The sequence below is a fragment of the Centroberyx gerrardi genome, chromosome 13 (genome assembly GCF_048128805.1).
Source record: "Centroberyx gerrardi isolate f3 chromosome 13, fCenGer3.hap1.cur.20231027, whole genome shotgun sequence".
In the NCBI taxonomy this organism is placed as follows: domain Eukaryota; kingdom Metazoa; phylum Chordata; class Actinopteri; order Beryciformes; family Berycidae; genus Centroberyx; species Centroberyx gerrardi.
The window spans coordinates 16,977,171-17,000,850 of NC_136009.1; the positions used below are offsets into that span (position 1 = coordinate 16,977,171).

At 43.2% G+C, this 23,680-nt stretch overlaps 1 protein-coding gene across 1 annotated transcript in view; it reads left to right on the forward strand.

The window, feature by feature from the left end:
- Positions 1-218: 218 nt before the first annotated feature.
- The window catches only part of LOC139912913 (laminin subunit alpha-3-like), a 59,143-nt gene continuing 35,681 nt past the window's right edge, over positions 219-23,680 (forward strand). Inside the window, exons 1-14 of the mRNA XM_071900837.2 lie at positions 219-497; positions 1,119-1,271; positions 10,672-10,789; positions 13,887-14,005; positions 14,126-14,296; positions 15,033-15,130; positions 15,949-16,064; positions 16,839-16,957; positions 17,443-17,533; positions 18,622-18,753; positions 20,978-21,028; positions 21,166-21,213; positions 22,387-22,521; positions 23,260-23,394. Coding sequence (XP_071756938.2) covers positions 234-497; positions 1,119-1,271; positions 10,672-10,789; positions 13,887-14,005; positions 14,126-14,296; positions 15,033-15,130; positions 15,949-16,064; positions 16,839-16,957; positions 17,443-17,533; positions 18,622-18,753; positions 20,978-21,028; positions 21,166-21,213; positions 22,387-22,521; positions 23,260-23,394 — 1,750 coding nt within the window. The 5' untranslated portion in view covers positions 219-233. The remainder of the gene's footprint in view (positions 498-1,118; positions 1,272-10,671; positions 10,790-13,886; positions 14,006-14,125; positions 14,297-15,032; positions 15,131-15,948; positions 16,065-16,838; positions 16,958-17,442; positions 17,534-18,621; positions 18,754-20,977; positions 21,029-21,165; positions 21,214-22,386; positions 22,522-23,259; positions 23,395-23,680) is intronic.

The window sequence follows — 23,680 nt, forward strand, 5'->3', positions numbered from 1 at the left end:
ACCGGCAGCTGGCTTTATTCATTTGGAAACATGCTTTCGAAACAGCGCACACCGTCAGCTGTAGAAAATCAACTTAAAACTTAGTTTCACTTCGGCGGACGCGCCGTCCTACTGAAAGAGTTTCATGCGTAACGCGCGCAGCCTATTAGGCGCATTTCATGGAGATCTATAGATGACATGATCTGCGGGCGGCGGGTTGCTCTCAGCATCTACAGGGATCTCTAACGCGGAACATGGCGAGAGGGATGAGGGGAGCTCATCTCCTCGCTTTATTTTTTACCTTTTCGATATCACTTTTCAGGGACGTGGATGGACAAGAAGCTAATAACGAAATAACGGGGTTTAATTTGAGTCCCCCGTATTTCAACCTCGCGGAAGGGTCACGGATCTCCGCCACCGCAACTTGCGGTCAGGATGAGGCTGGGAGACCGAGATCTGATTTATACTGTAAGCTTGTCGGAGGACCAACCAATGGACCTCCTACTCAAAACATACAGGTAAGAAAGTGAAGTGGGAGCTTGATGCAGTTTCTCTAAAACTTTCAGGCGAATGCGATGCATGCGCTCTAATGAGTAATTACATGGTTATAAACTCGGGCACACGTAATAAACATGAAGTCCAATTTAACATATATGTTTAAGTGTTTTTATTGCTTTGATTAAGATCTTCCCTTCTGAATGTTCTTTTCTGCGTCTTTTGCCCAAGTTACAAAATGAGTCAGTAGAGGCAGAGACCCCCGGGAAACACTGACAATTCTGCCCGCCCTGACCAAGTTGTACATCTGCCAGAAATAGTTATACACCATTGTAGTTGAGTCCCGAGTTTTCTAAAGGAAAGGCCCTTTCAACAGTGGGCTTGTCCCCTCAGGGCTTATTCTGAAGGGTCCTTATTCCCACAACAGGCTTTTCTACAGTGCTGTTTGAATAGTAGTTTACTGTAAGCTTTTTTTCTTTTAAGTTTAAGATGTGGTATGGGCTTGCATTGGCTCCAGTATTTTTCATGTTTTGTACTTGTGATAGGTTAATTATTTGCCATTATGGCTTCTATGTGATATGTCTTATTTATTCGGGTCTGTGTTTCTGACACTGTACAAATACCAACCGTTTGACCCCCTTTAGGGTCAGTTCTGTGACCACTGCAGCTCCAGTGACCCAAACAAAGCCCACCCAGTGACCAACGCCATCGACGGAACAGAGCGCTGGTGGCAGAGCCCTCCTCTTTCCAGGGGACTGGGCTACAACGAGGTGAACGTCACCCTGGACCTTGGGCAGGTGAGATAACCATACCTAACTCAGCCATTTACCTGCTGCTGCCTGCAGTGCGAATGATGATTGCTCTGTGGTGACAGTAAAATATAACACCTGGATGCTACAGAGGGAATAGAAGGAAACTGTTTGCTGCCTCAGCCCTTGCTCTGCTGCTGTGAGATGCATTATGTCATCTGTGTGAGGTGGCAGAGCGCCTGCACTGGTGTGCAATCCTAAATCGCTGTTTTTGTGCAATTGTTTTTCTCCTTCGATGCTGTGTTTTGGTATTGACTCTTGACCTGCTTATTGATTTTGAATATGCTGGGAAGGTGTTTGTTTGGCTTGAAATGTTCATAAAATGTAATGGTGTTTCATTGACAAATATTTTAAAGGCGTTAGAGGATTATGTTTCAGGTTTGAGCTTCCTCATCTTAGACAGCGGTGGTCATGTGAGTGATGTCCTGCAGTTGGCTGCTTGCCAGGAATCAAATTCACGCCCCTTTGGTTGGTGAATATGCATCCATCATGACCCGTGTCTGTGGCAGGAGTTTGGCTCATGGCCCATGAAATTGCACCTCACGCTCAATTATCCTCTGTGAGGAAAGAGAGGAATTCTGTCTCGGGATTAGGGATCAGAGGGATGTTAAGTCTGATTGGAGGAGTGCAGGTGGAGGCCCGGACCTCTCGGCTGAGGAGGGTTTGGACTCGTTGTGGGGCAGACTTCAAATGGAGAACAACAGAAAAACAAACCTCTCCACACGTGTTACATCTTTGGCTCCCAGTGGGCACTGTGTCAAGAGAATGGGTGTTGGCTTTTCTATCTCTGTTTTTAGACAGGCTGAGCTGAGCAAAGAGCCTCGAAAGGCTAAATATAGGCTACACTTACAAGAGGATGGACACATGCAGGGCCTTTCGGTATGTCTGACTTTAATACGTGGTAATGCTCCGTTTATTTGGGAGCGGGGAAAGTGGCATTATTGCATTATTGCGCGCTATAAAGGGCATGGTTAGATCACTGACTGAGACTACCGACCACACGACAGACACCCCCCTCCCCCCACCGCAACACCACCGCCACAACCATACACACACCTGTCAAATGGCATCTGATGCAACCAGTAAGACTGTAGACACCGTTCACCTGCCAGCCCTGTACTTTAGGTCATATAGTTGTTTTTAGCACGCTATTCTTTTTGCAATAACAACAAAAAATGCTTGTGAATCTGTGTTCGCAGCAATACAATCAAGTCTCTGAGAAAAGCCCTGCTGTGGGTGTGATTTCAGTGGAAAAATGCTTTCAGATATTTTTGATTTGCTAATTAAAACTTTCTGAGTTGGCAGCATCCCAATCTGTTGCTTATGAATTCAGCAAACTCAGCATTGTCAGTCACTGCCAAAAGACAATTTCTTTTGCAAGAACTAAGAAAAAAAAAACTTACATGGAGAGAAAAGGCCCACACAAAGTGTCTAGAATATCACTTAATGATAAAGGCTACATATGTCAAGAGCATTTCATGGGTTTAAGATTTAGGCTTTGATATGAGTTTTTGTTTAGGTCGGTGCCTAAGTTTAAGTTTAGGTTTGTGTTTGTGTCAGTGTTGGTTAGGCCTACCACAGTGCTTTATTTAGTGCTTTAATGCAAGCTCATGCATCAAGTTGTTTGAGAGAGACTGTTCCATGTGAAGCTGTGATAGCTTTGTAGATTTCTTTAATCCCCAGGATAGATGATGCGGTCACTGAAATGTGTGGGCTGGATCCAGTTGAATGGGTTCTGTGGTTTCTTTCAAGACCAGCGCAGGTGCCTCTGCCAGCGTTATCTCCATCGCTCTCAGCGGATATATTAGATAATGGCACAGTCAATGTTTATGTTTAAATGGCGAGGTTCAAAGCTCTTTTTGACAGAGCGGTTTCCGTCGGTTCTGTACAGCAGCTTGTTTGAAGCAAGGTCTGCCTCTGTCAAGCTTTAGCGCAATGCTAGACTAATCTGTCTAAAAGTAAAATAGATTCTCAGAGGGATTAATCTGAAACTGTGAGAAAATATTTTGGAAAGAACACTTTTATTCCAAGTTTTCGCTCAAGGCTTGTCTATCTTACCATAAATCTTGCAGTCACTGTAAAATTAACTAGACTGAGGCTTTGTTTTTCTTGTGACAAGATCACTCTCAAAATAGCCTCCAGCTCAAAAATCACTTCTGGATTAGTCCTGTGTCTCAGAAAGGCACATGCAAGTAGGCTAGCTGCTGCCTGTCTAGCTGCTGCCTGTCTAGCTGCTGCCTGTCTTTGTGACTTCTTGGCTTTTGACCTGTGACCCATGACAAATCCCATCTTGAATCAGGAAATGACCTTGATGGTCTTCAGTTGGGTCCTTTATAACAGATTGAGCCAATGGACTCAGTTTTTGTATATATAGCAATGGCTTGTTTATTTCCAGATTAATCAAGTTTCTCAGTTTGACTCTAAGTTGATATTTACTGGAGCCCAGGCATTATTTTAACTAATTCTACCTACTCCCACCCACTCTATCACATATAGTTTAAACCCCTTCCTTTTTTGTTTTGCTATATAGATTCACATGTCAAGGACCACTCAAACATTCCTTGCCCATCCCAATACAAATTTATGCCGCATCTCTCCCCACTCCCAAAAACACCAGACTACCTTTCCAGGAACATTTGCTCTTGTTAAACTATTTACAGGACACAGGAGGCAATCCATTGTTCTAGTAAACATTTACACCACATATCAGCCTGCCAGTCACTCCTTTTTTCTGGGGAATGTATTTTAGGAGCCCTGACCGCATGTGCTTATCTGCCTGAGTGAGCCCAGAGTGGACCATGTGAGGCAAACATGCCAGGGCTTTACTGCTGTCTGTGTCCCATCTGATGAGACTGAGAGGCTTCTGATTGGTGGGTGGCGGGCGCCGAATGGACATGGGACGTTATTGTTTTAAATGAGGTTCTGATTAGTTCCTGGATTGACCGGATGTGCAAGCGATTGTTTGGGATTTTTTGTTGTTTTGTTGAGAGTTGCCTTATTGTTTTAAAGGTTTAGGCTGCAGATTATTCCTATGGTTGAAGTGTTTTTATTTGGTTGATGTTTAGAGTTCTGTGTGGTGGCTTTTGGGCTGTGACTGGAGCATGCCATGTTGTGTTTATCTATGATAGAGGTGGTTATTTGCTCAACGGGCTATGATTCTGGGTGTGAGGTACAGTACTTGCTCTCCACTCTAAGGGGGTTGATAACAAGCGCAAAATCCTTAACTGTGAAAGCCTCAGTGTGCTTTGTGATAAGGTGGAAAGGTTTCAGACGATTCTGGGTCCGGTTGGCATGATGACTCTGGTTCTGCTTGTGGGTTAAGCAATCTTCAACTCATTATTATTTTATTGTGTCAGACAGGGGGGACAAAGCCTCCAAGAACTCCATTTTGTCTGTAGAAAAATTCCCCTGGAACTTAATCCACTCTCTCTCTGGGGTCCACCTCCCACTGAAGTTGGTTTGAATGTTTTATGTGCACCCGTCGCCCCCTTTTGTGTCAGAATTCTTCCAGGCTGTATTGTGTGACATCCTTTCTGCGCTCTCAGATGCTCACAAAGGTTTGATTCTTTTCAAACCTTGCTGAAAGTGACCTGGCCTTCTCTTTTCACGGCATAAATGGACAGAAATGGAGAGGTGGGGTAATTTGGTGGTGAGAAAGTGCTTAACTAGCACACATACACACACATACACACACATACAATGTCTAAGACTGAAAACATTCCCCTTGCCCCCGACACCAGCCCACCTGCTGAACAGACATTCAGCTACAACCAAGCATGATGCTGTTAAATATGACTGCCAACTTTGCTCCTGTAGCGGGTTTGTGTTTGTCTACTGAGAGAGGAAAGTCTTCACAAATGCACTTGTCTGGGCCACGGTCCAAATTGGCAATAAATGTGTTATTGGACCAACTATGGCGCCCATTTGTTAAAATATCCACATGATATTGTAGATTTTATTTATAGACTGCGGTTTATAGACTTACAATATTTGTGTTGTTGTAAGATGAATAAGGCCTCACTGATTTCTCTGACCTTGCTGGTACAGATTCATTGTATGGTTGCACTCCATAATGTCCAAATCACACACCAGGTGATAATGACATCACAAAGTACCAAAAACAGTATGGACAGACTTAAATCAAGTGTTTTGAATATGTATTTCTCAAAATTTGGAGTGACACAAATTGAGGCCAATGACTGAGGAAATCGTTGAGGAAAAACGGGCCTAGCCTATACCCTATGCTAGGTAATAAACATTTCTTCATATAGTGCAGCTGGCATGGTCCGACTGCAACCCCTAGAGACATGATTGGCTATTAGACGTGTCCCTGGCTATTGCTGTGGTGACGATAGAGGTGATGTAAGTGCCTGTGTTTAGCTGGGCTGCCTGAGGCGCCAGGCCAACCCAGCAGATATTTACAACCCTGCTAGCAGCCTGCCTCGTGCTAGTTAGCAGTAGCAGTCTGGCTTGGAGGCTGTATCACGGGTCGCTGTTGGACTGCAGAGCTTCCTAAATCTGGAGCTCCGCTGTGGAAAAGATTGCGGGGGTTAACTCGGGATCTGTTCACCTTTTCAAGGCCTTTGCCATCAATTCATACATAGAAATGCTAATCAGTGGTCACAGGCCTACTGACGCAGGCGCTGACGCACTCAGGTGCAGAGTTTTCCTAGGTGCATTTTGAAAGGGCTGCTTCACAAACAGTATTAAACCCATCTGCCTGCTTTCATTTGAGGTTGTAGATAGAGGTGGGGAAAATTATTGCTTCAATCTAATATTGCAATACTTTCCCTCACATATTGTATTGATATGTTAATGTCCAACTGTTTTTTTACTGACATCAAATGAAAAAAAGATTGATAAATTGATTGATAAAGAGTGATATATCACTGTATATCACATTATTAAATCAGAATAAGGTGCAGCCTAATTTTAAGAATAGGGTTATTGACAATTTGTGGCTCAAATATCAACCTAATATTGAGAGCTCTCTGGTGATTCCAACATCTACTTGTAAATAATGCAAATCCTAAACACAATGGTTATGAGAAAAAAAAAAAAGAATGCATTTAATTGTCCAATTTGAACTCTGCAACTCGCCATACACTGTAATAGTATTTCATAAATAAGCAAACATGTAGTAGCCTACACAAAAAAGTGTTCATGGAGTAGCAGCTGCACCTCAGGCTTTTACAATAAGAAGATTGGTGACAAGTAGAAACTTGCATTTATGTTTTCTATTATACCTAGAGGTCCCTAGAGGCTTTTAACCAACTCCACTTACTGCTTTTTCTGTCATGGTATCACTAATTCTGTTGTCAGGGGCTTATTTTCCCATGGAGACAGAGAAAAATACACCCCTCCGCCCCGCTCTCCTTCCACCGCCACCTGTTGCACATGGACAAACAGTTGTACATTGCATTGTTTCAAACTGGACTACAACTGCTCCACCCCATTGTGCTGCAATGCGCTCTGTCTGGCAGGGCTGATCCACTCCAACAGAAGGTGATGCCTCCTCTCCTCTGCATTGCATTCCTCCGCTCTAACATCAGACACTCAGGAGCTCACTCAGATGGCTTCTATCTGTCAGGCCTCAGATCTCACAGCAGATTTAGTCCTCTTGGCTCTGTAATGCCCTCTACTTGGAATTTGGGATTAGGACATATCTGCTTCTCAGCTGCACTTGTTGAATATCTACTGATGTGTGTTGGTTTGCTAGCTCACAAAATGCTCTGCCTATTTAATCAAGATATTAGATCCGTCATCTATTTATGCCTATGCCTATTCTAGCATATATACATGCATACAGTAGGCTACTTGCATTTTATTAGCATGTACACATACTGTACATCCAGTACTTGCTATTAGGGAAATACAATATCCTTAGTACAATGAATAAATGTCAAACCAAATACATGGCTGGGAAACAAATGAATAGTACTGGTTGCAGATACCAGAGTTTCTAATAGAAAAGGCTGTGAGAAATACTTAATCAGTCCATTTTACAGTACACTCCATTTGATCAACACAAAGAGATTATGATTGAACAGATCCACGTGGCAGGCGCAGCCACGAGAACAACTGGTAAAGCGTCACGCAATCAGGCCTATTTTTTCCCCCCCAAAGATCTGAGAGTGTGATTTTTCTGCGAGAATGAAACACCGCCTGGCTCCTTTACCTGAGACGCAGGCATGTGTGAACTTAGGGCAGGAATGCTGTGTGGAGGCAGCGGTACTGTAGTTCACGCTTAAGGGCATAAATAGAGCACGCTTGAGCTGTCACACACACACACACACACACACACACTAGGCATGAACCGTCAGAGGTCAATAATCTAGGAGTGATGATATGTGTGTGTGTGTGTGTGCATGCATGTGGTGGGTGCTCGGGTGTGTCTGTGTGGGCACCTGAAAGAGAGAGAGCGGGTTACATTCGGTCAAAATGCAGTTAGCTGGTAAGCATGTATTGAAGGGAGAAATGTTACGATTTGTGTGGTGAAAATGGTGTTGGGTCATCGGGGGCTTGGATGGTTCTGCTGCCCTGTTGTGATAATTGGAGGTTTACAGGGGAGATTTCGATACTTTATACTTTGTATATGTGACACTTTTATTGGGGTCACGGTCAGGAATTTGAGACGGGGGCAGAAGGCAGAGAGAGGGTAGGTGTCAAACAGTTCATACCTGGGACGGCTCAACCCCTGACCTTTTTGACACCCACCCACAGCCCCCTGCACAAACCTGTTGGCACGTCACTCTTTTCTAAAGCCTGAGGCTGCAGATACAGGGAGGGGCCGAGGATGGCTCTGCTCAAGTGCTTTCCAAGTGGTTCTTGCCTCAAGCTTGTCAATCTGTTTCATGTCTGTGTACGCCATCGGAATCCTGCGCTGGTACGCCTAGCATGCCATCACGATATTTCAGGCCCCCTCCAAACAATAGGCGCTGGACATAATTCAAGAGTGTGTGTGTTTAGACTGGCAGGGCAGAGATGGAAAGACAGGCCTGAAATGAAGCAGAGCCGTGCCAGGACAGGCCCTGTCTTCCAGTTCCCGTCGTGTCTCTGTCTGACAGGCTCTGTCTCCGGAGGATTCTTCGCACCGTCACTCAGTTACTGGCATCAAGTCAGTATGAGATACCACAGTAAATGGCACTACCGCAGTCAGGCTAGATGGGTTTTGACTGAGGTTAGATGCATGAGTTTGATGCCAGTCTCTGAGTAACTGAATCTCCAGAGTTTCCGTAGGAGTGAGGCTAAAGCAGAAGAAATGGTTGCATTGTCTGATTCAGTCTTTTCTGATGAGATCATTTAGAATTTAGATGTTATTTTTATGATACTGGGCATGGCCCCACCTGGGAAACTGGAGAATCACTTGCGGTGGAAGGTTTACCATCTTTATCTGTTCTGTATCTACGTTATTAACAGGCGGGGGATTCTCCGGCCGAGACGATTTTCACTGTTGTGTGTTGCTTGTCAGTGACAGGTTCCTGAAGGCAGTGGCATGCTCTGCTATGGGGGCATTAGGGGGGAAGCGGAATGTGACGCTATGTTTGGAATCTGAGACGGGTCCACATGCCAGTCGGCACGTCTCTGGCCGCCCCTAGCCTCTTTACCCCTCCCCCGTCTCTCCCTCCTGCCTCCCTTAACGTCACCGCAGCTCGTGTGAACCAAACTTCCTCCCACTCCTCAGCAGAGCCACTATATTGATAGTAGGCAGCTCAGCTATCTGAGAAAGCCCTGCTTCTGTTTTTAGCAGGATGGCGGCCCACATCTTGTTTGTGTGCTCGCATTTTTTTTTTCTTTGTGCATCCTGTTTCATGTGGGTGGAAGCGTTCTCTGATTAGTTTTAGGACACACCCCATGCAAAGTTGAGGTCAGAAAGAGGTGTCTTAAGCTATCTGACATTTCACTTATCTTATTTATTTAAAGATTAACTTTGTTGCCCAATGATGAAACTGGTTAAAGGATAGTCAAGCTTCCCCTGATCTGCAGGCTAATGATTTTGTTGTTTGTTAACAATTATGTTGACAGCTTTGAGAGGACGAGGCCAGACAGTTCCCCAGCTGCCCCTTGAACTGTCTCACAATCCATCAACCAGAGAGCTACTTGAACTTGTGGCCATTACTTCTCAGGGTTGCAATCCTTCAAGATAATTGCGGAGCCTTGTTGACAAGTCCATGACTCCACAGCAGAGGCTTTGCTTTGCTTTACTTTGCTTTGATATCTGTGTTAGCACAGCTCCCTGCCTCTTGCAAGGAGAGACAGAAACCTGAATGCTCCAAATGCCTGCTGGGGTTTTCAACAAGGCGCTGAGATGCTCGACTAGTGTGGGCCTGCCCTCATCCCTTTCAAACGCTGCATAAGACAAACAGTCTATAGAAGGGTCTTTTATTTAGATAACACACAATATTTTAGGTACAGTATTCATTCAGCACTTCAATCCTGGAGGGTGGTACCTTGTGTTTTGCAAATATGCCTGCTGTATCCCATCTCTCAAACGTTTAACATCAACGTCGTTGATGTTAAATGTTGCTTCAGGATCGGTGCCAGCATAATATTGCTTGGAGATAAAATGTGTTGCAGTTCCTCGCAAAAACAAGACGGGTGTGGTGGTCAGGTGTAGGTGAGGCTTTCTGTTGACACTGCAGGTGTCATGTGCAGGTTGGTGTCACAGGGTGTAAATTCCAAGCCATGCCAACTCCGTGCCAGACCATAACAAAGGGAGCTTTGACTATCGTGAAGTAGCTTTCAGTTGTATTCAGTCAAGCTGAAGTCACCCGCTTTTAGGGCTTGATGATGATGATGAATTGAAATGGAAACATGCTGCAGTAGCTTCATGAGCCTGACAGAATGCTCAGTGTTGGCAGGAGCAATCATTGGCGTAATTTTCTGCCCTTGTATGGCCTGTGTTTTCTGATGGAAGATAGAGATAGAGGGCTCAGAGAACAGACTTGGTTCATATGGGCTTAGATGATATCTTTTCACTAAAGCACCTGCACCATTTTTATTGACTCAATGCGGACAAATGTAATTTTGGTGTGTTGTTTGTACTTTGCTGTGCAATATGGCCGCATGGTAACCCACTGAAGCTAAGCTGCAAGAATGGGATAAAATAGGCAGCGCTGACCTTCACTAAATCCGCATTTAGTTCATTATTTCTATGGCGATCCTTTGCAACGTAGCGGAGATAGATCAACCTAGTTGACGTTGTTGGGCCCCGGCTTTCACAAGAGAGGAAATGGAGTATTGTCAGAGCTGCCGGCCAAGATTCGGGCCCTACTTGATGGTGCAAGTGGAGAACAGGAAACTACAACTTTTTGCCAAAAATCCATTCAGATCAGTTACTGCCCTTTGTTTACCCTGCTCATTGTGCTCTTTGTGCTCTGGTTTTCAGCTCTTCCATGTGGCGTATGTCCTCATCAAGTTTGCTAACTCCCCTCGCCCTGACCTGTGGGTGCTAGAGCGCTCTGTGGACCATGGGAGAACCTACAGCCCCTGGCAGTATTTTGCACGTAAGTTTTGATGTCACATTTTTCATGTCCAACACTTTTGTTTGCCTTGGCTCTGCTGTATCCCCCATTCGATTAGTTGTAAGCTAAACCAAAGCTGTAGCTAAACCGTTGTGACTGCAAACTTGCTAACACAACTTCCCTGTCGCCCATTTGTCAATGAGTGGTAACTCCTAAATCTGGAATGTGTTGGGGTTTTTTTAAGTAATAATCTGCAAAATTTTCATATAAATAAATGTCTGTTTTGCTACTCTCTATTGCTGATTGATACAACACAATAGTGACTCAACCTACAGCCAATTCATAAAAACATTACATTTGCTATTCTATACACCTGGTAGTGCATCTTTCCCAGGAAAAATCTTGCGCTGCATAGGAAGTGATGGATTTTACGTTTCCAGCAACAGCAAGAAGTTTGATTGCTAAGTGAGATCTGGGAAGTGCAGTGCAGAAACACCACAGCAATTAGTGCTTAATCAAGGTTTTTGAGGATTACGACTTTAATGCAATATAACTGGTAGTTATACTGGTACTTAGCACAGCTATCAGTCTGCGCAAGACCGTTCAAGATGGGAAGTCAGTCTGATTTGGTAGAGGGAGTGGGAGTCATGTCAAGGCCATCATGTCATATACAAGACTTGCTCTGAATCTATGCAAAAAAAAATGTACAGTAAAACAAGCTGTGAATCTTGCTAGCCTCTTCTGTACAGATAGCAACACTGAAACAAACAATGCAAATCAAATTTAATTTATCAGACATAGGTGCTTCTGTCTCAAATAAATTAAAAGGGAAATTAAAACTAACTTACAGGACATATAGGGAAGATTACAACTCTTAAATGAATGAATTTCAGAGGAAATATTAGGACTTTTGTTCTGCAGTTCTTTCTCTGAGTTGTTTCTCCAGGTATTTTTACAACTTATTTTTGGCTTAGAATTTTCATAGAAGCTGGCAAGTGGAAACACACAATCAATCAGTCTAAAATTACACTAGTAGGCCCCTAATGCCACACCATTTCTAAATTGCCTAAAGTAACGGAAAAGCTTACACAAAGCTTTTACCCTCTACATTTTTTATTCGAACATATTCTCGTTCCTACTCTCATAGATCTGCCAACTGAGATCTGCTCAGTTGGCAGATCTCAGAGTTATGATTTATCGGCTCTGGGAGGCACCTGTGCACGCTCCCTGCCAGGGGAGACTGTGACTCATCTCCTTTACAATCTCAGGGCGTCTCTTTGCCTTGCTTTCCTCTTGATCTAAGTTAATATTCACCCAGAATAATTTACAGCTTAAGTACACACACTCGCCTCTCTTTATTAAATGACGCTCTTGAGTCATTTAGTTTTGAGTCTTTCTCTTGAAGTCTTTTTTTTTTCTTCTTTCACAAATATGCTAATTGCATACCGGTATTACTGTTCCAAGAATTTCTGCCACCTTTCTTACAGACAAAACACGTTCTCTCTCTCTTGAAAAGTGTCTTATTGTATGGAGGGCTGCTTATGTTCTTTGTTTTTTTCAGTGAATTTTGAAAACTGATGGACATCCTGGACAGTGGTTGTCAACCTTTTTGGTGCTGAAGCACACTTCTCTACAACACAAAAAAGTTCCAAAGCATAACAAATTGTTAATTGCTTAAAAACTCAAAACTGTATATGATCATACAAGAAGGCAAGCAGACAGGCTGAGATTCTGGACATGGAGGCAAAAGGGAGTTTGATTTGATTTGATTTTGATTTATTTAAGTGTCATGCACATCAATACAGCCAACATGGCGACCCATACAACCAACAAACCAAGTTTTGTATCCATATAATTACAATATTTACACATACGTAAGGGTACAAAATACTTTGTCTTCTTTTCCATGCTCTCTCCAGAAATTTAGCCAAAATAAAGACTTCTTTGAAAAGCTTTGAGCTTTTGAAAAGCTTTTGGAAAAGTTTAAATACAAATTCAGTGTGAGCTCATTATATTGAAATTTAGATACAAAAATGTAATAATTTTGTGTGATTTTCTTAACATGGGAGCAAAATCTTGAGGCATGCCTTATTGCACACTACAGCACACCAGTGTGTCTTGCTACATCAACTGAGAAACGCTGACTTAAGTGCTAAAACGCCTTTATAGCCTCAGGCATTGATAGGGCAAAAGTCAAACACTTGATTTATATTGATATTATGAGGATAACTGATAAATAGTCTTATTTTTTTGGCTCAGTATGGACCTTAACCAAAATACAAGTAATAACCAAGGTCCACGATGTCTTTGCCCTATTTAAAAGATCCATTTGTTTAAGGGAACATTCACTGTAAAACATAATCCAGGTGTTATTCCTTGGACAATTGAGCTTGGGTAGTTCAGTCAATATTAAAAATAAAAAATCGGACTGTTGATTTAGTATTTCACAATGTCTGTTAGGACAGTCAGTTTATAGGTCCACTCAAAAAATGTTGCTTGGTGACATCAGAGACATGTCTTATCCCTTTTGTTCCTATTTTTTTGAGAGACTAGTCCAAGTTGTTTTTTGCTTTAAAGTGGTAATGTGGTAATGTTTTTTGGTGACATCTTTGGTGCTAAGCGCTCATTGGTGTGGTGTTTCTACACTGTACCTGCAGATCACCTGTCAATCAAACAGTATCACCAGTACTGTGACGTCTTTTTCCTTGGATTCTATGTTGATGCAGTTTGAGTTTCTGTAGGTGGCGCTCTTTTCTTTATCTGTTCAGTCATGGTGGCTATCACTGCTCATGCTATCTACCCAGTTCTTCTTCTGTTTATTCCAAACAAACCGCTGTTGCTGCTTCTGGTAACATGAAACACATCACTTCTTGTGCACCAGAGGATTTTTCCTGGGAAAGACCTACCAGACACCGGGTGTTCAGAAGAGCAAAATTTGCTCTTCTAAACACCCGGTGTGTGTAAAAGCTTTCATGAACTGGCTCTAGGTTGCATTACTATTGTGTTATATCAATGCAGCGATAGAGAGTAGCAAAACAGAAAGTTATCCATATGAAAATGTCATGGGTTATTGCTATAAATTGCATGATGAACAGAATAAGGATGAGAGTTTGTAAAAGTCTTGTTGTTTTCCTGTCAGATTCTAAGCGTGAGTGCATCGAAAGGTTTGGAAAGCAGCCCAATGCTCGGAAAATCCTAGATGACGACCAGATTTGCACCACAGAATACTCACGGATTGTCCCTTTGGAGAACGGAGAGGTGAAATGTCTTACTCCTTGATTCTGAATTAACAAGTAGTGGGAAAAGCAACCCAAAATTGCTATTCTATGTGGTATCACAGAAAGAATATCTGTGTAAAATGAATTCTGTGTCGTCCAGATTGTGGTGTCTCTGGTCAACGGTCGACCGGGGTCCAAAAACTTCACCTACTCCCCGGTGCTGCGGGACTTCACCAAGGCTACCAACATCCGCCTGCACTTCCTCCGCACCAGCACCCTGCTGGGACACCTCATCTCCAAGGCCCAGAGAGACCCCACCGTCACACGCAGGGTGAGGCACATACTGTACTGCCTCGCACCCAGGTGCCATACTTGCAGTCTCTCGTTTCCCATTTGGGCAAGTCAAATTTACAGCTCTGCTCCAGCTTGTGTCAGCTTTTTCACTGACCTGCGTTCTCCTGCTCGCACACTCATCCTTGCCGAGGCTTTATGCCAGGTCTATCTGTCCAGTCATCATGGTAATTCCCTTTGTACAGACTGGTTGAGACAGCTCCTGCAGGCTGCAGGCACAGGATATGACTTTCCTGAGTATGGGAGAATACATACCAATAAAAATCTGTTGGTCCCCACACTTTATGAGTGAGTGATGAGACTAAAAGTTGTATACTGTAGGTGTAGTCTGAGCGTAGGGGCACAGGATGTTTAGTCACGTAGCTGTGGTGCAAGTTATGTTAAAATTTTACTACTTTATTAAAATGTACATGTACTGTAGAATTAATGCTGGAAATGTATCCTCAGGATTTATGTCTGAGACAGTGGATTTTAGGGTGCTTCTTTTGGATTTGGTTTGACAGACAGAGGCTGAACAGTTGATGTCAGCTATCAATTCTTATCTGATCCCTTTTTATAATATGCACTTCAGGAACTTAGAATCTGGGTCATGGTTAAGGTTTGTACTTATTAAACCCGTGTGACTCACTTCTGCAGTCAAGCCAGGCCGGACTCGGTTTGCTCTGGTGTGGCTGATTCGCTGATAACACAGCAATTACTTCTCTCTTTGTTGACAGTATTACTACAGTATCAAAGACATCAGTATTGGGGGGCGCTGCGTTTGTCACGGACATGCACAGGTGTGTGGTGGGCGTAACTACGGCAACCCAAATAGGTGAGTAATGCTCTTCATTTTTTTACCACTCTGATCCAGTCACTGTAGGCTGTATTCTTGTTATCTGACTTTGTGTGAGCTATAAAGTCTCAAAAGATCAATTTGGGGAATCAATATTTTTATATGGAAAGCTCTAGTAGAAGTATTTTTTTAAAACTCTCATTTATTCATACAGGCTCTGTCTCAGGCTGAACTGGTTTCTTATGAGCATTTCCAAACTAAACTTTAAAGTATATCTTCAACCAGTGAAGCCGTTTCTCTCGTTTATTCATTAACAGAGCTGAATAGTCTTCTTATACAGTGGGCTGTACAGTGCATAGGCAGTGCAGTGAGATGACATAGTGCTGAAAAAGAGGAGGTGAAGACCGCAGTGATTCCGTCAAATCTTGAGATCCCAGTGATAGTGTGGGGTTTCTGAGGAAGGGAAATGACTTCATATGTTTGTTTCCTGACATCACCACTGTGAAAGGCAGCAGATTATTTTAGTCACACTGATTACTGGCTGTGATGATGTCAATGTTTGGTAAAAGGGCGAGATGTGTGATAACATGCTGCTTTGAACCACAGTGGCATTCTGCATTAAGAACAACAAAAAAAATGGAACAGTATACTGATACATGGACGTTTCTTTCTCTTGGATAGTGTTTTTTTAAATGGATGTTGCCATAGCAATATTGCAGCTTAAGGAACATTCTGTGATTTATTGAGTGAGCTGATGCTTTCTAATGACTATGTACCTGATTTCTCATCTTCAATGAAACGCATATGAGGATCTGAACATCTCTAAATCCCGGTGTCTCATCTCCTGTCTCCTTTAGACTCCAGTGCGAGTGCAAACACAACACGTGCGGCGAGTCGTGCGACCGCTGCTGCCCAGGCTTCAACCAGAAGCCGTGGCGCGCCGCTACCACCGACAGCCCCAACGAGTGTCAGGGTAAGTGAACATCTACCGTGACTCCTTCTGATGTGTAAATACACCACGCTCTGCTTGCTGCCCACGCTGCTGGCTTCTTCAGTCGAGACCCCCGGACAGGACTGAAAAGTGTCCTGTTGCCTGTGATATTGTAGCCCGGTAGCAGATGCCCTGATATGGTATTGCAGAGAGCCTCGGTGAAGAGTTAAGAGAGCATTACTCATATGGTATGTCTGATGAGCAGCGGAGTTAGCCCCAGGATCGCTGCTTTTTGTCTGTCCGGCCAGCTATTCAGCCAGCTAGCCAAGCCCAATGTCGGCCTACCAGATAGTCAGCCATGCCAGCTTGTCAGCCAGCCATCCAGTCAGCCAGCAGAGGCTCGTGTCAGCTGGATTCTAATTGCCTTGGACTGTTGACAAGATTCTCCCTTCATAGCTGGAGATGCTGAAATCCGACCTTGTAGCAGCCACAAAAGCACAGAGAGGGGGATGGAGGGGATGTGTAATCCAATCGGTGCACTCATGTAGTGGAAATGCACCCCAACCATTCACGAACATTAACAAGGCGCGGGGGTGGTTTACAGGAAGAGGATGTGCAGTCCTGTTTGGTTTAGATTTTATAGTTTCTCTTAATACTTAACAACCAGACTCATTACCCATTTTTGAGAAGTAGCAGCTTAAGTTGGCTAAATACACAGGGGGAAGTCCTGGATAATTATGCTGCAGCATATAGACAAGGAATAAAAATCTATTGGTGTGTGTGTGTGTGTGTCTGTCTCGGGGGTTTCCTCCTCAGCCTGCCAGTGTTTCTCCCATGCCTTTGACTGTTATTACGACCCAGCGGTGGAGCAGAGGGGAGCAAGTTTAGACACCTTCGGCAGGTACAACGGAGGAGGAGTGTGCATCAACTGCCAGGTATGAAGCACATATCAAGTCTAAACTGATTCCTGTGTGTGTATGTATGTGTGTGTGTATGTGCGTGTGCGTGTGTGTGCAGGGGGAGGAGGAGGGGGTTATAAAAGATGCACAAAAATGTCATGTCATGGGTGTTTTACTTTGTATGGACTTTTCAGTATTGCACACAGCACCATTTACTTTGCAAAGCACCCAAAGCACCGTGCACAAATGGATGTTTTCATTGAATTCTTCCCCGTGTTTAGACATAGAAAATGTTCCAAGCCAAACAAAAAACCCACTATAGTTCATTTTTACAGAAGCTCATTCTTTTTCTCTTCCTTATCTCGCTCCAAGAATGAAATTCATTTTATGTTAGATCAATTTGCAACAAGAAACTTTGGGGATGCTACTGCACAGAGCAAAGAGCACTATTCTTCTACTGGACGCCCATGTTCATCTAGTTCAGTTTTGTGTGAATGAAATATTTTTGTGTGCTTCTTTAGCACAACACTGCTGGAGTGAACTGTGAGCGATGCATTGAAGGCTTCTACAGACCTTATGGAGCACCGCCTGAGTCTCCCTCTGGATGCATACGTGAGTCACTTTTCCTCTGTTTGTCTCCTTGAGTTACTATAACTCAAATGCCCCCATTGCATAAAGGTTAATTCCAGTAAATACATGAGAACTTAATGTGTGTGCAGTGTGACATGCCAGAAAACATTTTGACGTTGAATAAATGTTGATACAACAGTCTGTACCAGCGTTGAAAACCTGTGTAAACATATTGCCAAAATGAAAGTTGAGGCAACGTTTTTTTGGAGCTGCTACCTCCATCGTTGTGAAATCCTGACCAAAATATCTTTCTGATATCAGTTCAAAACAGTTTCCACTGTTGTTTTAATATGAGTATTTACCATGCTATGATAGCACATTGTGTAAATGATGTGCTTGTTTGGGTTGATGTTGAACTTGGCCACTGTCGCCGTCTGTTAAATGCTTGCCAGGGTACAGTAGAGTGACACCACTGATAGTTGGGGAACTGAGTGATGTCTTACCATGTAGGTATTTGACCTATGTAAGACTAAAATGTGAAGCCAAAACAGTACTGTGTTCAAAGCATCCCTATCCCCAGGAGACATCAGTGTCTTGTTTGAGACAGAGACAAATGGCACCATGGCACGAGCGCCACCGGCACCACCGCTCGTATTGTTGCTAAATTGGGCTCCACTCTTGTTTACATTGCTTGAATGGTCCGTGACTGTTCCTCACCATATAAATAGCTGCCAGTTGTGTTTGGACATTAGAAAGCGATGGAATTAAACTGGTTGCCCTAAGCGATTTGAAAAGTGAACCATAGAAGCCACGAACTCAATTAAGTGAGCTTAGCAGCGGAAGGTGTTCACTTGGCAAACATAGTCAGTAAAGGCTCAGTAATCATTATTTACTTTCGAGATCTGTTATTTGTGAGATGTAGGAAGGTAGGAAACGCATTATACTATTTCTGTACCTGTTACTTGTCTTCTGTATGAGTTGGGTGTAAATGTTTTTTGCCTTACAACAAATCATTTTTTGCTCTCTGGATGTACATGCATGTCCATGTAGGTCTAAATGGATGCACGTGTTTGCATGTGTGCACGTTTGTGTGTATATATATTAATTTATTTTACATGTGACCCCACCAGCCTGCAGGTGTGATGGCAGGACAACAGCCGGCTGTGAGATGGGGTCTGGACGCTGTATCTGCAAGCCAGAGTTCACTGGAGAAAACTGCGATCGCTGTGTGGACGGTTACTATGGCTACCCTCAGTGCATTCGTAAGTTTAGTTTCACTTTAACCTGTCACATTACAGAAATCAAGTTTTACCCGATGGGTCGATGGATGGATGAATAGACGGGTGGGAAAAGATATGGGTGAATGGATGTGTTACAGGTATCATTCAGGCGGGCAAAGTCTCACCCAAGTCCTGTGCTTACCAGTAGAGCTGAACAATTAATCGAAAAAAACTTGAAATTGCAAAATGAACTTCTGAACAAGGTGTTTTAGTGCTGCAGGTAATCTTTGGTCCATGAATCAAGTACAATATCGGTGAAAGCCTTTCATCATACTCAAACTCAATAAATCCTGCACACTGACATCTTTTTTTTGTAACAAAATCTTCTTCTTCAAACAATTTTAAAGTTCTAAAAAATTCTGACAAGAAAAATTTGTGATGATATGAATCGCAGTTTAAATCGCAATTGCAATATTCTGTCAAATAATCGCAATTGTATGTGACGTGAATGACACCTGTAATCAGTGGAAATGGGGGTAGAAGTGCCAAAAATAAGGAGCAGTTGAGCGCGTGTTGGTGGCCTTGCCGTTGTCCGTTTGAATCATGGGTGAGGGAGGAAACTTCATCAAGCCTCTTAATTGAGGAAGTCCTGTTTTGGACCTCAAAATAGTGCGTCTGTATTTGGGAGCTCCGTGTGTATTCACGGTCTGACGGTGGCTAACTGAACCCAATCCTTCTGATGGCTGTCTTTGGTTTCATGTTCACTGTTTTTTCAGCCATTTGTGTTTCACTCTCAGAGGCCTGATGGTCTGCTTACTCTGTATGGACAGAAGTCAGAATTTGACTTTTTTTGGAGAAAGCTTATTTGACAGAAGTGTGTAATTGATGCTGCAGGGCCACACGCAGAAGGAGGAATGTTAGTACATGCTACAGTATAGGCTTCCTTTATTGCACATTCCACATGTCATACCTCCCTCTAAGCAAATGGTCGCAGGTACTACACACCCAAATCCCCACCTCGTCTCACTCTGATCCAGCTATAGACCCAAGACTCTGCCAGAGCAAAACGAACCACCTCATCTTTCGTCTTTCATCTATTCAAATCATTCTTGGTGATGCTCTCCTTCTAATGTCTGTTTGCAATCCTCCTAATAGCAGTCTGCAGTCTCTCTGCCTTTCACTGACACAAGCCTCTTTTGGCTCTCCCCGTGAACTTGCCACAGCAATTAACTTCTCTCACACAATGCGAGAGAGCGTGCATGTAATTCACTTCTCATGAGTCCTCTTTTGAACTGTTGAATAAAAGACACTGATTCAGATTCACCTTCCCCCCCCCCCCCCCCCCCTGAGCTTTGATGTTATAATTTGGGCCATTTATGTTTTAATTTTCCTATAGACACTTTGGAATATGGAGGAATCAAGAGAATGCACTGTACCTAAGTCTGGGATTAGTTCCTCTAGTGTTCATGAAGAGTCACATAGAAAAGCGAGACGTGCTGTCCCTGCAACCATTCACATCTGTTTTCCTTCAGCTTCATCATCTAATCAAGCCCTCCACTGTAAAACACTTTGATTGGCCTGTGGTAGACACAAATCATTGACTAAAACTTTCATGTTACGTTTATACAGTCATTATACACAGAAAACAGTAACAAATCTGTAGTCTGCCCCAGGTGGTTTGTATCTCATGTCATATAAACTTGAAATTAAATGTGGACTGATAGAAGGGGGCTTGACATTTTATTACCAGAACAGAGAGATTTATCACTAGATGTAATTATGAAAACTGGGTCTCTCATCTCCAGGCTGTTAGCACTGACGGACTAGTCTAAACACGTAGACAGAATCATTAGGAGGCTGTTTGGGTTTCAGGAGATGCTCCTCCGCTATTTTGTGTCTTTGTATCAAATTTCTATAACTTGTCCTGTAGGTTAGCGTTCATTTAAGCTAATTCATGACACAGTAGTCGGTTTACACTTTAGTTTATTGCACACACCCTTAGGCTTCTTAAATGTTGGTAGAGGGAGGATGATTGTTTAGTGATCATGATGTCGATGACGACGATGTTTGCTTGAAACTGCGTCGACATCTCACATTGGCGACTGACTGTCTGTTGTTTGTTGTTTCAGTCTTATGTTTTTATGTAATGTTTCTTTTAATACTTCCTGCAAAAACCAATTCCTTATTGGGACAAATTATGTTGAAACTTGAACAGCTTGTGGTAGCTGGTGGTCTTGATTTAATGTGTGTTTCCTTTTGTATTCAGGATATCCCATATACCAGACGACCACCAAATTCCCTGCAGGCCATATTGTGGGTGAGTTCAGTAAACAAGGTGTTGCAATGTCATGTACCGCAATGTAATCAGTCATTTAAAAGGCTATTTAACTCTTGATCCTCTCATCTTGTCCTCTCTTTTCTTCTCCATCCTTCTCTCTCTCTCTCTCTCTATAGAGACGACCGCCTGCCCTCCAGGTTATTTCGGATCACCCAGCTGTCAGCGTGAGTGTGACTAGACCTGCTACATTATGCTACTCTAGGGGTGATTACATGGCGATGCTATGCTAACAGCTTTCATTGTTTATTATAACCATTTGCATCTCCTGTATCCTAGAAACACTTTGGCGATATATCCTTTTAAAGAACCTTTTAAAAGGCCAGCGCTTGTCTTTTTGAGTCACTTTAAGTCACAGTCACTCACAAACAGCCCAAGTAGTTAAAGAGAGCGCTGGAAGACCATGTAAGGCATCGCTAAGTCGAACTGGGTTTACTGTGAGGTCAAAGGTTAAGAACATGTGGCCAGGCTCAGTCAAGGAAGGGATTATAAAGGCCTGTTAAAGGTCAGATCATGTTTGTACAGCGTATGAAAACAAAACTGCCAGAATATTATGGTTGGGTTTAATGGGTATAGATTAAATACTGGTTAAAATAGGTTAATACTGGTGTAATTCATTGTCGAAATGAGTAAAAAATGTACTGCTCAATCTTTGACAGCTGCCTGTCTTAAATTATCATGTCTCTCAGTGGGGATTCAAGTTCAAGTGGTCTCTGTCCTCTCATGATAGCAATATTCAGTTGGGATTGTTCAGGGAGAAACAACCAGCCTATTAATAGCTATGCCCCCCTCCTCCTCCCCCTCCCAAATTCCCTTCTCTGTATTCCTTCAAGCTGGGATCAGTTTGGGAAAACTCTGATTAGTAAGATGGCATTTCAGTTGAAAGGAAGACAATCTTGTAGACATTCAGGCCTTGTCTGTTTGTCGGAGAATGTAGGCAAACAATAACTTTTCTTTAGCTCTGGCTCTGACTGAGAAGGAATTTAATCAATAGCCTTTGGAAAGCTGTTTTTAATGTTTGGGAGCTGCTTCGGGGCAAAGTAAACTATAGCAGTATTCTCTGGTGCCTGTCTCAGTGCCAAGTCTATTCACATATCAATGCCAGGCCGGGCTTGGCAAGACACGGGCACCGCTGCACCAGTAAAGCGCCACAATATGAGTATAGTTTAACTGACGGAAGTTTGTCATTTGCTCTTGTTCAGCTGGACCAAAGACCGGGCTCAGAATCATTTGTCCTTGGGAATGACCACGGGGTTCCTCATTTGAATTTCTATGAGTTAGAATTAAATCGGGATTACTTTTGTCATCTAAATGAGCATTTCTTATGTATTTGTGTACAGAGTGTGTGTGCGACTACAGAGGGTCAGTGTACGAGGTGTGTGATACCTGGGGGCGCTGCCTGTGCCGCCAGGGGGTGGAGGGGGAGCGATGTGACCGCTGTCGGCCGGGATACCACTCCTTCCCAAACTGCCAGGGTGAGAGAGAGTCGCTGTACCTCTGAATCAGACCCCTCTAACATCTGCCACCCATTAAACACGACCTCAACACTGTAACATGTCAGCATGATTATTAACATGATCTTCGTTTTGAGTTGACCGAGATGTTAGCACAGAGATGTAAACAAAGGCAATGAAACTAAAAAGGAAATGGAGACGCTTTCCCACAAGGCAACACAACCAATCACATGATATTGTAGGCCAACTGCAGACGGTCACACAGTCGGTGTTGGTGTCCAAACAATTTGACTAGTTTGGCCAGCGAGCTTGTGCACACTGTGGAAACTGTGCTTTGGGTTTTTTTTTGCAAAAGCGTCCCTTTGTCTGTATGAACTTGTCCTGAACCAGGGGCCTTTCTTACCGTTTCAAAGTCTAGGTGTAAGATTTTTTCCATCAGGACCCTTAGGGTCTAAAGCGACCTGCCTGAGGCTAACAGCATCAATATCATCTTTTAAGCCACTTCTTAAAATTATTTTTATAGACTTGCTTTTATGTGATGTCTTTTATCCTATTATTTTTTACTTTTATATTGTTTTTAACCTCTGTTATCTTTTTATCTTGTGGTTCCTTCTTTTAATTTATTTCATGAATATGATGTTTGCTTTTGCTTGATTGTTGATTGAAAAGTTCTATACAGATAAAGAGTAATATGATTATTATTAGAACTATCCAAAAAGGCAAAAGCAGCTCCTCGCTACCCTCTGTCTCTCCCTCCAGTGTGTGTCTGTGATGGGGCCGGTGTGGCTGCCAGTGTCTGCAGTCCAACTGGCCAGTGTAGCTGCCTCACCAACTATGAGGGACAGCAGTGTGACCAATGTGCGCCAGGCTACTATGGATATCCAGACTGCGCTGGTGAGTGGGTTTGCCCCCTCTATTTTCACTGTGGCCACACCCATGTCACGACAATAGAGACACCACTTGGGTCTATGTGACCTTTGCTTATCCTGTTACTGGTGGAAAAAATGATGCTGCTGGTTTCATTGGGCTTAAAGTGGCCTCTTCTCATGACTCTCTGGAGCAGAGCATCCTGATTCTCACACGCTATCCCATAAAACCCTGGGCTGTCATCCACATTGATTTATTTTAATGTATTCCGCATAACATAGCATTTCACAGAGAGCTAGGCTACAGAAATAAA